Source organism: Heterocephalus glaber, unplaced genomic scaffold, assembly GCF_053883595.1.
Source record: "Heterocephalus glaber isolate CG9 unplaced genomic scaffold, H.glaber_assembly_v1.0 deba00001531, whole genome shotgun sequence".
Classification (NCBI taxonomy): Eukaryota; Metazoa; Chordata; class Mammalia; order Rodentia; family Bathyergidae; genus Heterocephalus; species Heterocephalus glaber.
Genome location: NW_028258329.1, coordinates 5,673,735 through 5,689,999, shown reverse-complemented (window position 1 = coordinate 5,689,999; position 16,265 = coordinate 5,673,735). Strand labels below are relative to the sequence as shown.

The 16,265-nt window shown below is 44.2% G+C and overlaps 1 protein-coding gene across 1 annotated transcript; it reads right to left on the bottom strand.

The window, feature by feature from the left end:
- Nucleotides 1-121: 121 nt before the first annotated feature.
- Nucleotides 122-11,445, bottom strand: Selenos (selenoprotein S). Its single transcript, XM_004852671.3, has 6 exons — nt 11,273-11,445; nt 10,541-10,678; nt 8,697-8,803; nt 2,843-2,932; nt 2,425-2,500; nt 122-712 (listed from the first exon to the last, which is right to left on the bottom strand). Exons 1-6 carry the CDS (start codon nt 11,346-11,348, stop codon nt 627-629), a joined length of 573 nt encoding a protein of 190 aa, XP_004852728.2. The 5' UTR covers nt 11,349-11,445; the 3' UTR covers nt 122-626.
- Nucleotides 11,446-16,265: the final 4,820 nt, after the last annotated feature.

The following is a 16,265-nucleotide window of genomic DNA, read 5'->3' as shown; positions in this document are numbered from 1 at the left end:
TTTGTATATAAACCCCAGGAAATCTGCTAGCTTTCAAGACTGCTGCAGGTGTCTGTCCTCTGCCATGCTCATTTCCGGAGAGGAATAATAAGTAAAGAAACAGGTAGTAATAGTTGCAGGCTATGAGTGATAAAAAGGTGTTTAATGTCCAATTGCAAAGTCAAGCTCACAAAGAAAGCTCTTTAAAGTTAATTAAGATGCTAAAAATGTTATTCACTGTTTTTAATATTTACAATTTCATTTTTACAAAGTTCTGTACATAAAAATAAATATACAGAAACAAACCCCGTCAACTGTCTGCATCAGTAATCCTCACTGGTGGGCTCACCGTTTATAAGGAAGACATCATTCAACACAACTTGTCACAGACTGTCCCACAGGCAAGGGCTTCTAGGGTACAAGAGGCCTCTGTCTACCAGCGCTGCCTGTGACCACTATCTCTAAACGGAGTGTGACCTAGGCGCAATGCTGAAATCCCATCCTCACTGAAGGACATAAATACACAAGGACAGTTAAGGAGGAAACCACCTCCCCGTGGCTAGTTACTGTGAAAAGCGTGCGTAAGGCAATTGAGTTGAGGGTTCAGGTTCACCTTGCTAGCATCGAGAGGGACACTAACAAGGGGCCTAGCCTCACCCGCCGGACGACGGGCCTCTGCGTCCAGGTCTCCAGGAGCAGGCTCCACCTCCTTCGCCCGTCAGAGGGTTGTAACCTGGGATGACAGAAAGGAAGCAAAATTATAATCAGGAGCCTGATATGCAAAGCACTGCGAAGATATGAAGCCTGTTCTCATGGATGCTTTCAAAAAACTTTTTTGGCCTTCCAAAAAAGTATACAAATACTTTCTATAGTGTTTGAGTTGACTTTCTGGAAGGGAAGAAGGATGTCATTCAGCTTCTCATTCCTAACTCACCAGAACATGTAAAAAGCAGCTCCCAAACCTCTCAGAGCTGGGCAGGGGAGTGCATGCCTGGAATCATACCACTAAGGATGCTGAAGGAGAAGGAGCACCAAGTTCAAGGCCAACATGGGCTACAGAGAGTTCAAGGCCAGCCTGGACTTCCCTGAGACCCTGTCTCAAACAAACAGCAAGCAAGCAAACAAAACCCTTAGGACAACTGGGTTGAAGTACAGAAAGTTCCAACTCCAGTGCATAAGAAAAGAAATACATATTCAAATAAGGGCTGTTCAAGTTATAGAGAACAGAGTCTAAAAAAATCAAAGCACAAGCTGCCACTTTTCCCAGTCAGAAATGGGTCATCTATGTCCTTCCTCCCACTTTCCCTCCTCTATTAGCTTCCGCGTTGGCTGGAATGCTTGGGGTTTACAGCCAGCCAGACCTAAATGAGTTGCTTTTGCTCCTTACTTGCTGTGGAAGCTATGGGGCAATATATCTTCGTGCCTCAGTTTCCTTATTTATAAAAACAGGTTGGTCAAAGGCCCTAGAGCCCAGGACTGCTGGACACCAAAAGAGGCTATGTACATGGGCGTGTCATCCATTTTCTCCAATTTCCACTCCTCTCTTAGATGTCGCCACTATGTGTTCTGAAAATAGGTTTCCAGCAATGGGAAGTTCTCAAAGAGCAATTTCCACCAGCTGCACCACTCCCTTCAGCCAGCCAGGTTTGGGTGCTGGATTAGAGCTCAGCCCCTAAGCCTCGTCTGTGGCCATGCTGCCCAAGCTCACTTCCTAGCCGACCCTCACCCCCGCAAGACATCACCCCGGAGCTAGGCACAGTGGTGCTCGCCTGCGATGCCTGTGTTCTGGGAGGCTGAGAGAGATTGCAAGTTTGAGCCTCTCCTGAGCAACTTAGTGAGACTCTGTCTCAAAATAAAAAAGAGTAATAAAAAAGGGTTGCAGATGTAGCTTGGTAAGAAGGCCTAGGACTCAGTCCCCACTACTGCTAAACAAAAACAAAAGCAAAAACTAAGACATCACCCAGGCCGCCACCATGCTCCTCTCCTCCATGGAGGAAATGAAGCCCTCAGCGAACAGTGTTCTGGTGGGTTTGATCTCTCCTCAGCCCTGTCTGGGGCCTTCCTGCCAGAATCATCAAGCATAACTGATTTTCACCTGTGAGCCCCATTTTCCCAGATGCAGCTCTGAACCTCCTCAAGGACAGAATGAAGACAGGCACCATGGTGTCGCCCCACCTGGCAAAAGCTCAGGGTGAACATCTGCCCACGTCTCCTTGGGAGTTCCTTACAAGGGACACCACCCAGTGTCCCAGGCCTGCCACTCCTCTGTAGCTTCCTGCTCATGGGCCACGGCGAGATTAGGCGGGAATATTCCAACCCAAGTGCAGTCAACCTCACTGCTCAAGGAGGGCCTAGGTGGCACTTCGCATCAATTTACCCTGAAATGAAGAAAGAGCACTGTGCTTCACCTGAGACTCTAAATGTCTGATATCACTTGGTGCTTACCACTTCCCCGCAAGGGCTTCTTGTCAGATTTCCGCTTCGGGATGGTGGATGAAGTAGAAGGCCCAGGACTGTCCTCCTGTTTTGAAAATAAACAGGCTTAACCCTTCAGTGCCTAGTGATCCATTTTTGGAATGTCCAGAACAATGGAACATAACGAAATGTTCTTAAATTCTTATTCCTTTTCTAGGAATATATATGACTTTCATGCAAAAATTCAAAAAATACCAATCTTTGGCACAGATGCATTAAAAATCAATTAAAATGCTTTACTTCAGCCTGGGGGTAGAACCCAGTGCTAGAGTGTTTGGCTATTGTGTGGAAGACCCTGCTTCAGTGCCCAGCACCAGAAAGAAAAAAATAAAATTCTACCCAAAAAATCTTCATTCACTGGAAAATGCCCACTAGCCAAACTGGTTACCTGAGGTTTTCTTGCATTTCGCTTGTAACTTTTGCCTTCTTGCATGCTGTCCCACATTTCAATCTTCTGTCTTCTTTTCTCTTCTTCAAGCTGAGAAAGAATCACACATTATACAGAAAGAACTCATTCACCGCCACCTTTCTCCAAGAAAATGCTAATTCTAAGAATTTTTACTTTAAATGTCTTTTAAAAACCTTTGCCAACACTGTCTTCCTGTTTGTTTTGTACATTGTTAAAGAAAGCAAGAAGTGGGCCGGGGATTTAGCTCAGTGGTTCCACCGCCTGCCTCGCAAGCGGAAGGACCTGAGTTTGATCCCCGGTACCAAAAAAAAAAAAAAAAAAAAAGCAAGAAGTGTCAGAGGAAAAGAGTGAAGATTCTGTTCTTCCAAAACCCGACGCCCTCGTCACAGCAGAACTCCTTCCTATGTGTGTGGCACTGGCCTTGAACATGAATGCTCCCCACTGAGCTACCCCTGCCCAGAGGCACGAAGAACTCTGACTCAGATGAGTGTGTGCGGCTTGGTCATTACCTCGGTGTCACCTACATTCAACCTCTATGCCTCAGGATATGAGGAGCAGAGGAGAGGAGATTTCAAAGAGCTTTGGTAAGTCGAGCACTACAGAAATATAAGGAAAAACTAATCTCAGAAAATTACACCTAACAGTAAGCACCTGGGAAAGCTCCTAGTCAGAACAGACCTACCTGATGCAGGAAGGAAATGGCACACTTGACCTGAAAAAAGCTTGTCTTCCAACAGCCAAGTGGCACAGCTGACAAGTACCCCAGGTGCATGTAAACCTCTCATTTCCAATGGAATCCACACCCAAACTACAGTTCACTCTGGCTCCAATTAAACTGTGGTAACCAAGGACAGGCGACAAGATGCCTTAAACAGCACCACCCAGGAAGTTTCTCCCTGGCACTTAAGCCCATCACTGCTGAACCCAAATGCCTGTCACAGTCCAGTGTCTGCAAGTATAGGAGGTGAGAAGAAACCAACCGTCCCTTGACATGAAGGATGTTCCACGCTTCTCCCCAGCCAACAAGAACATCCGACTGGAGCTATAGCAGACAATTACTGACATCACAGGGGAGAGCACTGATCTAACCATTGAGTGAGGCAGCCTCAATCAGAACCAGTGCTATATGCTGTACAATTTAAGTACTTGGAGAGTTCCTGAAAAGGTGAGGAGGTGGAAGTGTTGGTGCCAGTTAAGAATGGTGAGACAGAGGTGGTGGACCTTCTGGGCCGCCATACCACCACTCCCAGCGCAGAGGAGCAGAGCTGCCCCCAGCACCAAGGAGGTCAGCTGCACATGTGCCAGCAGCACACATCCCTGGCCCCCCCAATGAAATGAGAAGACAAGTAAACAAGTCTTAAAACCAGACTTGCAGATCACCTAAAACAACTCCAAAGGGAAACAAGATGGAACAATCTGATACTCAACCACCAAGACTCCCTGGAACTGTCAACAAAAGATCTGGAAAAAATGAAATCAGAAATAATTTCTCAGATAACAGCAGAGATGGTGCCCATAGTGCAAGACATGATTAATAAATCTAGAGAGGACACAGATAAAAAAATAGAGGAGCTGAGGAACATAATGGAATCCCAACATAGGAAACAAATGGAATCCATAAAGCAGATGCAAACAGATTTCCAGGAGATGAAAAACTCCACTGAAAGTTTACACAGCAGAATGAGCCAATGTGAGGACAGAATTTCACAAATATAAGATTGCAATTAGTGACCAGGAAAAGAAAAACTTCTTTAAAATAGTAAGGGACCACGAGAAATCAATCCAGCAGCTGCTAGATGATGCAAAGAAGAATAACGTAAGACTGATCAGAGTCAATGAAGAAACAGGAGAGACTGCAGACGACAAAAAAACTGTTCACAGAAGTGATGGGGGAAAACTTCTCAAGCAGGGGAAAAGAACTTGACATATAGATAAGGCAGCCATATAGGACTCCAACTAGCCTTGATCAAAAAAAAAATCTACACATAGGCATATAAGAGTTAAGATTCCAGAAACCCAACAGAAGAACAAAGTTCTACAAGCAGTTAGAGAAAAGAAACAAATCACATACAATGGAAAGCCTATCAGAATCACAGCAGACTTCTCAATGGAAACCCTCCAGGCAAGAGCTTGGAGTGATGTATTTCAAGCCCTAAAGGAAAAGTCTCCAACCCAGACTGATGTACCCTGTTTTATTCCACTGATCTCTATCTTTCTTTATGCCAGCATGGCATTGATTACTGTAGCTTTAGAGGAAGTTTTTAAATTAGGTACTAAATGTCTTCCAACACTGTTATTTTTTTTTACTTTTCTAGGTCCTTTCACTCCTTCATAACTTTTAAATTTCAGTATCTAATTCATTTATAGCAAGTATACATAGACCTGAATTTTTATATATACTTTGTGTTTTCTAATCCTACTAAATTCAAATACAAGTTTGAGGGGCTCCTAGAGATTTATTATTTTCTCCGTAGATGATCATTTCACCTACAATATAAAGATTTTACTTCTACCTTGCCAATCCTATGCTATTTCTTTTTATTGCCAGACTATTTTGGTTTGGGCCCATGTTTCAAAGTTTAATGGACAGATAAAGAGTAGGCACATCACATCTGCCCTTGTTCCTTACCTTAGGGAGAAAGCATTGTATCTTTTCCATTCATATAAGGTGTTTTTGCTGGAAGTATGGAATACATGTACTTGATCTGTTGAGAAGGTTCTGTACTACTTCTAGACTCCTAATAGCTTTTACCATGAACAGCTGTAGTATTTAGTCCAATACTTTTTCTGCAACTACTGACAGGATCATATGGCTTTTTTCTTTCCTCTGTTAAAATGACTTATGGGGGTGGATCTTGCTACATCCTGCCAGATCTGACTTCTAAGTTTGTTTTTTTAAACAAATTTTTATCTATGTTCATACATTTTTCTTCCATTATCTTTATCCAGTTTTAATATTAGCACAATGTTGATTTCCTAAAATGAGGGGAGAAGTGTTCCTTTATTCTGCTTTAAATGTTTGATACAATTCATCAGTTAAAATGGGTATGAGCCTGTTGCTTCATAGAGGTAGGTTTTCAAGCTAGGAATATACTTTCTTTAATAGGTGCCATTCAAATTTTATATTTCTTCCAGAGTCAGTTTCATTAATTTGTCTTCAAAGGTACCTCATAAAAGTTGTCAAATTTATTTCAAAGAAGATTTTTGTAATATGCTTTCTATATCCTTTCAAGTTCTGTAAAATCTGTGGTAATGTTCTCTAAATCTTGATATTGTAATCAAAAAATGTATAACTGATATTGTGAAATAGGAAGAAAAGGTCTAAAGGAGCAGGGGAAGTGGGAGGGGTAGGGGAAAGGAAAGAAGGGAAAAGAAAAAATATGAGAAAAGAGAAAAAAAATGGAAACAAAGTCTTTTCAAATAGGGAAGGGTGGAGGGGGTGAAGGGAGGGCAGGGGAAGGGGAAAAAAATAAGAACCAAGAGACTCATGTAAAGGTACAAGATCCCAATGATGAATGTAACTGTATGGCATACTTAAAATGTACCAATAAACTTAATGGAAAAAAAAATAAATACTTGTAGCGGGGTGTGGGGGCACACGCCTATCTATAATCGCAGCACCCAGGAGGCTGAGGAGAGAAGGTTGCCACAATTCAAGGCCAGCCTGAACTACACAGCGAGATCGGACTCACAAGTGAAAGTCAGTAATGTTTTATGATGCTGACAAGCAGGCCCAGGTCAGAGCAAACCCACTACAACAGTTAAAAAACAAAACTAAACTTGTACCCAGTCCCTCTTCCAATTTTAGGAGGCTTGCAGCACAGTTTTGTTGGAAGTACTGGGGTTTGAGGCCGGATCCTCACACTGAGCTACACCCCCAGCCCATACGTTGCCAGGGTGGGCTTGAAGTTACAACCCTGTTGCCTCAGCCGCACAGAGAGCTAGGCTTAAAGGCAGTGCCATCATATCACGTACTCACACCTCAACTCCGAACATCTTTTTCAGTTTTTCTTTTGTGGTCCTGGGGGCTGAACCCATGCCCTTTACACTGAGCTACATTCTCAGCCCTTTGTGTTTTATTTGGAGACAGGCTCGCATCAAGTCACTAAGTTGCCCAGGCTGGACAGGAACTGGGAATCCTCCTGCCTCAGCCTCCCAAGAGTGCTGGGATCATAGGTGTGTAACACCATGCCTGGCTTTGAAGTCATCTTTTAAAACTTTTCAGCTATAACAACAAACCAAATAATCAAGCTATATTACTAAGACACACACACAAATGCGCGCACACAATATCCTCAGGCTCTGAAGTCTTTGAATAATTATTAATGGGTGGGCTGTGCGGTAGCTCACTGGCAGAATGCTTGCTGAGCTTGGACAAGGCCCTGGGTTTAATCCCCAGCATTGAAGATCGACATAAAAACAACAATGAAAAACCCCAACTAAAATAGAACTGTTCAAAATGACACATGCTTCTATTTCTAAAAAAGGGAACCACATCTGTGCACATATACAGGTAACATATTTCTGAAAAATACCTAAAAGCTTAACACTGCATGGGCCGCTTAGGTATCAGAAAGTGAGGGAGCAAGCAGGGTACAGATTCGTTTCCCTGGTACAGACTTTTATATCACAGTTTAGTTACAAATGTTAAGTCACCATGTACGTCTTAGGTTGGTGACCAAACAAGATGGGCAGCCACCTGACACAGATGCTGCAGGCTGCTGGGACAGGTGACTGAGGAGGGAGGGGGTGGGGCTGGGGCCCTGTTCTGTCCTCTCCTGGGCCCCAGCCAAGCTGGGCAGAGCAGCCGGAAGGGTGACCTCGCAGAAACTAGAGGAGGAGTCCCAGGAGGCACTCGTCCCTGGCAACGCCAGAGACGCAGGCGAGATCCACAGTGTGGCCAAGCTCCCTGCTGCCCTACAGCTGGCAGAGGCTTCCTTATGAGGAGGCGATGAGGCCTGGAAATCTCTGGAATAAAACCAGAAAGCAGAGGTTGTTTCAGTATGCAGCTCAGCTCAAAGTTCGTGACCTCGCTCCTGTGAAGAGTGGCAGGATCCACCCAGCTACTACAGCAATCCTTGATTCCTCCTACCACTTCATCCAACCAAACTGCTGAAAAGAATCTTTCACACTGGGCATGGTGGCACTCACCTGTAACCCTGGCACTTGGGAGGCTGAGCCAGGATGATCACGGCAAGTTTGAGGCTACACAGTGAGTCAAAGCCAGCCCAAACTACATAGTGAGACCATGCCTCAAAAAAAAACAAAAACAAAAACAAATCCCTCCCAACTGCACGTCTATCAGCACGACCCTGGACTGAGCCCTCTGCTGCCTTCCCCCGGCCCTCCTTCAACCCACTGGTGTGGGGCCCCCCACAACAAAGCTACCATCTTCTGTGTGACCTGGGTGCTGGACACTCCATCTTGTTGGGTGACACTGACATCAGCTACCTAGAGCAGGGCTGAGGATGTAGTTCAGTGGCACAGTACTTGCAGCCCTGGTTCCATCCTGAGCACCTCAAGCAGTTGTCCTTTATCCTCACCATAACAGGCACAAGCACTCATATTCACACTCAGGAGCACCTTGGCCCCAGTCTGTCCCTTCCGTGCGCTGGATCTTTCACTGGAATATTACATTCACACATCCACCCTGCCCTAGGACAGTGTATTTTCCTTGATATCACCAGTATCTATCTACGTAGTAGGCCCTGAAACATTTGTTAGCTCTACTGAGACAGGACCTGTCCTAAAAGCTTATGAATAATACACACATGCTATACTACTCACTGAGCCTCAATTTCCTCAGACTGTGCAAAGTAAAACCAGTACATACCTGTCTTAATTTTTCCTTATGCTTTTCAACTTGTGCATTTAGTTCTTCTTGCATTTTTAAACGAGCAGCAGCTAAAGCTTCTTGTCGTTTAACAACAACATCAGGTTCTAAAATGAGAAAAAAATGAGGTAATGCACCCTGTACAATATAAAAACTCTTTGAATGTCTACATTGTGAGTATAAAGAGGTACAGGTGTTAGACAATGAAAAATGTTTTTGTGTGACTTAACCCCAGCTCCTAAGCTATGCTTTTTAACTGTAAATAGCCACATCACCAAAAACATGCTAGAAATGCAGATTTCTGGGTTCTAGCAAGTCTAATTCAGAAAGTCTGGGACAGTGGCCCTCAAGAGTGTCTGAGGGTCACAGTGAGACTCTATTGTGCAATGTGGACACCTCTCACACTCGGTCTCAGGTTGATCAGAATTTCAAAAAAAACATGTAAAGGTAAAGTTTTCTGAATTTTTGGCCATTGCTTAATTAGCCCAGATTTATGTAAGAGTGAGATAAGGAACTTTAGGTATTTTACTCTTGTTTCTAAAAACAAAGGAAAATCTTTGCAACTAGCATTAAAAACATAACTTTAATTTATATTTTATATGGTTTATAAAAAAAGCTTTCTACCCTAATCTCAGTACATAGTGACTCAGATATATGACAATTTATATTTGTTTAATTATGGTGCTATTCTCAAAACATTTAACATTCTTTTTGGAGGGGCATATGCCCACAGAGTTTGTGAAAAGGCTGCCTTTTGAGAGGGAATTTCTTTAAACAGCCAATTGGAAACCAGGTTTGATAAGTAAGTTAGTGAAAATTCAAAATGAAGCAGGTTGTAAGAAGGCTGAGTTTCTGGTTGAAACATTTCTACAGATGATTCAGTAAGTAGACCCACAAGTACAAAAAGTTTTTTTTTCCCTGTGCCAGGGATCGAACTCAGGACCTTTCACTTGCGAGGCAGGGGCGGTGCCACTGAGCTAAATCCCCAGCCCAAGTTTTCATTTTGATCCAACATAAAATTAAAAACCATTCAACAAGTCACACATTAGGTGTGCCACACACCATCCAGAGGGCTTTCCATCTCATTAAAATCTGATACAAACAAATCTTGCACTGGAAATGGCGGGGCATGTGTGTAATTCCAGCAGTCTGGGAGGCTAAGGGAGAGGATCACAGGTTCCAGCCCAGCTTGGGCAACTTAAGAGATACTCGTCTCACAATAAAAATTAAAAAATGGGCTGGGGCAAAATGGTAGATAAATAGGAAGTGGGGAGGAGATTCAGATGGATCCTCAAGTTACCCATTTGTTTCAAAAATATTTTAATATATATGATAATTTATTTCATTTATACTATTAATTTCTCTTAGTTCATTGAAGTTTTGTGCTAATATGTTTGTTTCTTGTTTTGAAGATAATGATACAGTGTATTAACTATTGTTTTCCTCATTATTTTGTTATGAAATTTTGGTTTTTTTCATAAAAAATAAAAAGCCAGGCTAGGGATGTAGCTCAGTCCAAAGGCCCCAAGATTATCTCCAGTCCCACCAAAAAAATAAATAAATAAAAATTGCACATGCACCAGAACCAACTCCAGAGGCATAAAAGGCACTTCTATGCAATGAGCATCATATACTCATTACTCTTTTTTTTTTTTTTTGAGACAGGCTCTTGCTGTGTAGTTCAGGATGGCCTTGAACTCACTAGGTAGTCCAGGCTAGCCTGGAACTCGTGGAGATCCTCCTGCCTCAGCCTCACACATTCATTACTCTTAACATACTAACTTTTAAATACAAAAAGCAGTAGGTGTAGAATAACTGCCTCATGTCTGTTAGCAGGCACTAACCTACAGCAGCAGCCTCGGCTCGGTCCAGCTGCCTCTGCCTCAAGGCCCTCAGCCGGATGTAAAGCTTCTGAAAGACCACGTAGAGGAGGATACAGCTGAAGAGGATGTACCAGCCATAGGTGGCCAGCAGCGAGCCCACTGAAAAGAATAAAACAATATTAGGACTCTAAAAATGTCACTTTTCTATAAAACTCCACATGGACAAATGCAGCTCCTGCCATCAGACCTTTCACGGTCTAGCTGAAGTAAAAGTCTTTCATGTAGTTAAGATAGGGAAAGAATCTCATGTCCGACAATTCGAGAATCACTGGGCAGGGAGACTTGCCAAGCATCTGGGGAGTCGGAGTGGGGCCGGTCCGGAGGGCGGAGCGCACCGCGGCCGGGTTTTGAAGGAAGACGACGACCTCATCCAACCCAGAAAGGCAAAGCCTTCCAGACCGAGGGACTCACACACAAAAGACGGAGCGGGGAGTTAGGAGTGTGATGGGAGGGGCGAGGGGCCACCAGGGGCCCGGCTAGGGCCAAGTGACTTGGGCAACTGCAAAGGACCCCAGCAAACGAGGTCGGCTCCCAACAGCCTCGACTCGAGGTTCGGGCCGCAGCCCAAGCCTGCGTGCGGTGCCAACGCCCTGCTGCCGGCCAGGCCTCCCCGTCCCCAGCCGGTCGCGGAGAGCACGACCCACCCAACATGGCGGCGCTCACCCCACCGCCCCGCGGCCCGCGGCGACTCACCCGTGACGTGCAAGAAGCGGAGCCCCTCCGTCTCCAGGGCCGGCCGCGCGGACAGCAGCTCACCATCTCGATCCATGGCAGCCACGGCCGCCCGCACTGCAGCGTCGCCTAAGTCGTGCACTTCCGGGCCTTCTCTACGTACACGTGGCGCTCCCGGACGTGGCCATCATTCTGGCCAATTGCGGCTCGACCCCGCCCAGACACGCGACCAATCACAGGGTGGGTGTGGCTAAGGGTGGGGCGGGAGAGGCCAAGGCGGAAGATCGAGAGTACTGGCTCTGGCCTGAGCAGGTGCTGACCTCGGTGAGGGGGAGTAACTCGCCCCTTTCACCATGTAAGTACTGAATTTTTGTGGTCGTAGGACGCAGAGATCAAGGATGCTAGGGCCGGGGCCGCCCTGACATAGAGTTTACATCCACACTCTTGCCGCATACCCAGTGGCCAATGGGGCTCAGCCTACTGGGGATTGCAAGCCAGGGAAGGTAGCAGCTAAAATCCGCCCCCACACAGGTGTAAACACGAAATATGAGCAGCTTCCTACTCTACTTTTAGGCCAAGAAAGTCTCCACCAACCCCCAAGGACTGTACACGGTCCTCACCTAGGGCTCCCAGTACTGTCTTCAGAAAACAGTAAGAGAAGATTGCTGTGGTTTGTTACTTGGAACTGAGGTTAATCCCCAACGTTCTAGGTTAACGATATTAGGAAATTGAAAACTTAATCTGACTAGGTGCTTAGAGGTAGCCTTTGGGAAATAGATTAGATTAGATAATTAGGATGGAGACCTCAAAGAGATACCACGCATAAAGATAAAATCTTGGCAGGGCATATTACAGCCAAAATGGGCTCTTGTCAGAGCCTGCATCACCCTGTTTGGACTCTCAGTCTCCAAAATGGAACTAAATTGCTTCTTTTCATAAAGTTAGCCTGCCTTGGGTATTCTGTTATAGTAGTAGCTGATACAGAGATTCCTGTTGAAGGACTGGAGTTCATGGAACATGGCAAAGAAAATCTTGAAACCTCTTCTTTACTTTAACAGCCATTTTGAAAATGGATTCAATCCAATCAGGAAATCGAGGAGTTGTCAAATAATGCTGTGAAGATAACCATCAATTTGATGAGTTTAGAAAGAAGTTTTATTTCCTTGATAATTTTCTTACTTGCAAAAACAATGAATACACCGCCACCACCACCACCACCACCACTCTTTTTCAGTATGTACTGGGGACTGAACCTGGGGCTTGACGCATGCATGGTAGGTAAGCACTTTACCACTGGGCTACATTCCCAGCCCTCTTACTTTTAGAGACAAGGTCTTCCTAAAGTTGCCCAGGCTGCTACCTATTTGTGGCCCTTCTGCCTCAGCCTGGAGTAGCTGGAATTACAAATGTGAGCCATTGTGTCTGGCTAGTCACGCGTTTTATTAGGTTTTTTTTTTTTTTTTGTCCTGGAGATTCACCTCAGGGACTCATGCTCTACCACCGAGCTAACTACATCTTTAGCTCCAACTATCATTCTTTGCTTTAAGGTGACTTCACTTGCTCTGCCATCTTGGAGGAATTCAATGTGAGATCAGCTTTAAATGTAAACCGCATGCAAATAATGACAGACTAGTCAGGAGGACCAGGGTTACCTCACCACTATTCTTAGCTGTGCAGCACATTAGTATACTGTGCTAGGATCATTGTTCATGGAAGCAGTTTCTCAAGAAGCAGAAAAGCAATCACAGCACAATTTTTCAATGCTATGGGAGCAGGTTTTTGGTTGTTTTGTTTTCGACAGGGTATTGCTATGTAGTTCAGACATGGCTCGAACTCCTGGTGATCCTCCTGCCTCAGCCTCCCAAGTGCTGGCATCACAGGTTGTGCCACCACCCCAGCGGGAGCATTTTATTTTTACATAGTCCTTAACAGGATTTATCATCTGGGTTGAAAAGCTAATGTTCAACAGCTCCCTGCCTTAAAAAGAGGCTTCAGATTCACTGCAAGGATGTTGCAGTGAATACCATTCAGAGCTCACGGTGTAGCTCAGGAGTTCAGATACTAATAATAGCTATGGGAGGTGACCTTAAATTGCAGATTTGCTGTTGCTGACTTTCACGCCAGACCAATGAATTAACTCAACATAAAATAGGAGAGTTCCCTTTGCCTGTTTCCATCCTGCTCTGTAATGTCTTGTAATCATTAAGACAGTGAATTGTGATTGTTTCTCTTTTAAAAAAAAAAAAAGGGCTTCAGATACAGCTGAGAGGTAAAGTGCTTGCCTCCCATCCAATAGGGCCCTAGGTTTGAACACACACACACATGTGCACAATCCTTTCTACTCAGGACTCCGTGATATAAAAGGGGAAGTAGCACCAATTCATGAAAATAATACATTTTAAACAAATACAGAACAAAGCATCTTTGCTTACTCCTGGTACTAGGTGTACATGTGTACCATGATGAACCGAGAGTGAACTGAACAATGAATTTTCATTTCACTTCTAGCACAGTGCTCTTACGGTTCCATTGATAGAAGTTTTTCATTCTTCCTCACCAGGCTTGTTACCTTTGTCCCCTTAGTCAGATGACACTTTGTTTATCTAGAACTGACAAGTTATTTTAGCAATTTGCTCAATAAAATTGCTCAGGTGTTATTTGCAAAAATAAGACAAAGGTGGACAATAACCTGAATGTCTGCCTGTCACTGACCATATAGACTAACTGGCCCCAATTATTCACACTCTCACTTTCTATCTGGCCAGGTGGCTTGCTTGGCTTAATGGCAAGTGGGTAGAATAAACAGTGGTTGTCAGCTTGGGGTTGTAGTTCAGTAGCGCTGGCTTAGTGTGCATAAGGACCTGAGTTTGATCCCTAGCATGGCAAAAAAATAAAAAGAATTTAAAAAGTGTATTGCAATTTACAGTACTACTGGTAAGCTGCTATCTTCACCTTTTCACAAAAGTATAAGCAAAGGGCCAGGGATTTAGCTCAGTGGCACTGCGCCTGCCTCGCAAGCGCAAGATCCTAAATTCAGTCTCAGGTACCGATAAAACAAAAAAACAAAAGTATATGCAACAAGATTAAGGGTATGAGTAGCTGAAGATCAGTGTTAGTAACAGAACAAAACAGTGTTTCCTAAACAAGAGTATAGTAACCCAAGGCCCTGCCCCTTCAACTGACATTCTTGTAGATTCCCAAAGCAACCTTTAAATGCTATTAATCCTGTCCATAGATTAGGTAATATCATTCCTAAATTTATAGTTCTTAGAACCTCAAAGCCAGGGCATTAATCAATTATGTACAAACACTACAAAAGTAATATTGAAATCACTTAGTGTATTCTTGTGGGTATAACTGTCAGTGGCACATAATTTCTTCTGTAACGTGACAGAAGAGCCTGAATGATTCATGTTCTACAAAATTGCAAGTTGAAAATGTTGGGCTTCTGGAAAATATCAGGTTAGGACAAATCCAATTGTTTTGGTTCGGAGACATGTAGCTGGAGCTTCAGCTCTGAGCACTGCAGCCCTTTCCTCTGGTTAACTTTGTAAAATCCTTGAGACAATACTGTATATAATGTAAGGTTCCATTTGGTGTTTTTTCACCTGAGGTTTTTTTCTTTTTCTTGGTGGTACTGGGGATTGAATTCAGGGCTTTCACCCTGAGTTACATCCCCAGCCCCATTTTTGAGACAAGATCTCACTTGAACTTGCCTCACAGAGCTGGGGTTACAGGTGGGCATCACCACACATGGCTTCACCCAGTCTTAAATACCAAACTGGTGCCAAAGTAATCTTACTAGCCCAGATTAATTCAGGGAAGTGCTCAGAAGACTCATTCCTTGCTAGGTACTACAGTGTGGTTCAGGCCAGGGACCCAAAGTAAGCTGCTCCTAGATAAGGAACGTGATCAGAGAAGTTACTTTAGGAGATCAATACTTACTGTCACCTGTCATCACTGAGGTGAGACTTCTGACCAGCCAGAGTCCCACCCACTAGGGTGGCTCTTAAATGATAGAACAAGGCCTCCTGAATAATGATGAAAGTAGCTTCCCTGGATCTTAACTGGGGAAAAGGAAAAGGCAATCTTTTTTACCCCCAGTGCAAGGGATTAAACTCAGGGCTTACACTGAGCTACACCCCCAGCCAAAAGCAGGGGCACTTTGGTCATCCTATCCTCAGAAACGGGGAAAAAATCCATAAATGGGAGGGGGAGGTTGAAGGGAGGGGAGGGGAATGGGAGAAAAAGGGAATCAAGATATACCATGTACAGGTGCAGATCCCCTTTGATGAATGTGATCATTATGTATATTTAAACTATACCAATGAAATTAATTAAAAAAATAGAAGCGATAGGTAACCCTGCATTATCAGAAGGGCTGAGTGAGTGGAAGGCAGCTTCCCTGGCCTGTCACTGAAGACACTGTGAGAACGAGGCTCTAATCCAGGCCAGGCTGTAAACTAAAGACCAAGACTTAGCAGAAGCCACTGCTCCTTGTGGTTCTGTCTTCCCAGCCAGATTGTCAGGAGAGGAAGGTACAATTCTTCAGCCTTCAGCTGATCAGCAATCACCAAGCACCATTCCGAGACTATTTAGAAGTGTTTCTCACAATTAGAATCGCAGCTGGGAGCCCAAGCACTGGCATTTTAAAAGTCTAGCAAATGTCAACGGATGAGGGATGGAGTAAGCATGAAGGAGCTGAGCACCCCCAGGGAAGCCTTCCCCTACCCCAGTATTCTTCCTACAGGGTGGGAGGTGCTATTCCTCTGCTCAGATTCCACCTCCTGATGAGATGCCGCATACCCCTAATTTTTAAATAAGGAATTGATCTGAATGATGGTTGCAGGTAGGTTTAAAAAGGTCAAAGGATGCTCATTTGTGTTAAGTCCTAAAGCTTGGCTGCCTTTATAAAGAATTTGAAACAAAAATTTCATAGATGACATCCTTCTGCACACCCGGCATAAACATCTCCTTAGAAACCTTATGGCAAAAACACACGATGACAATGACA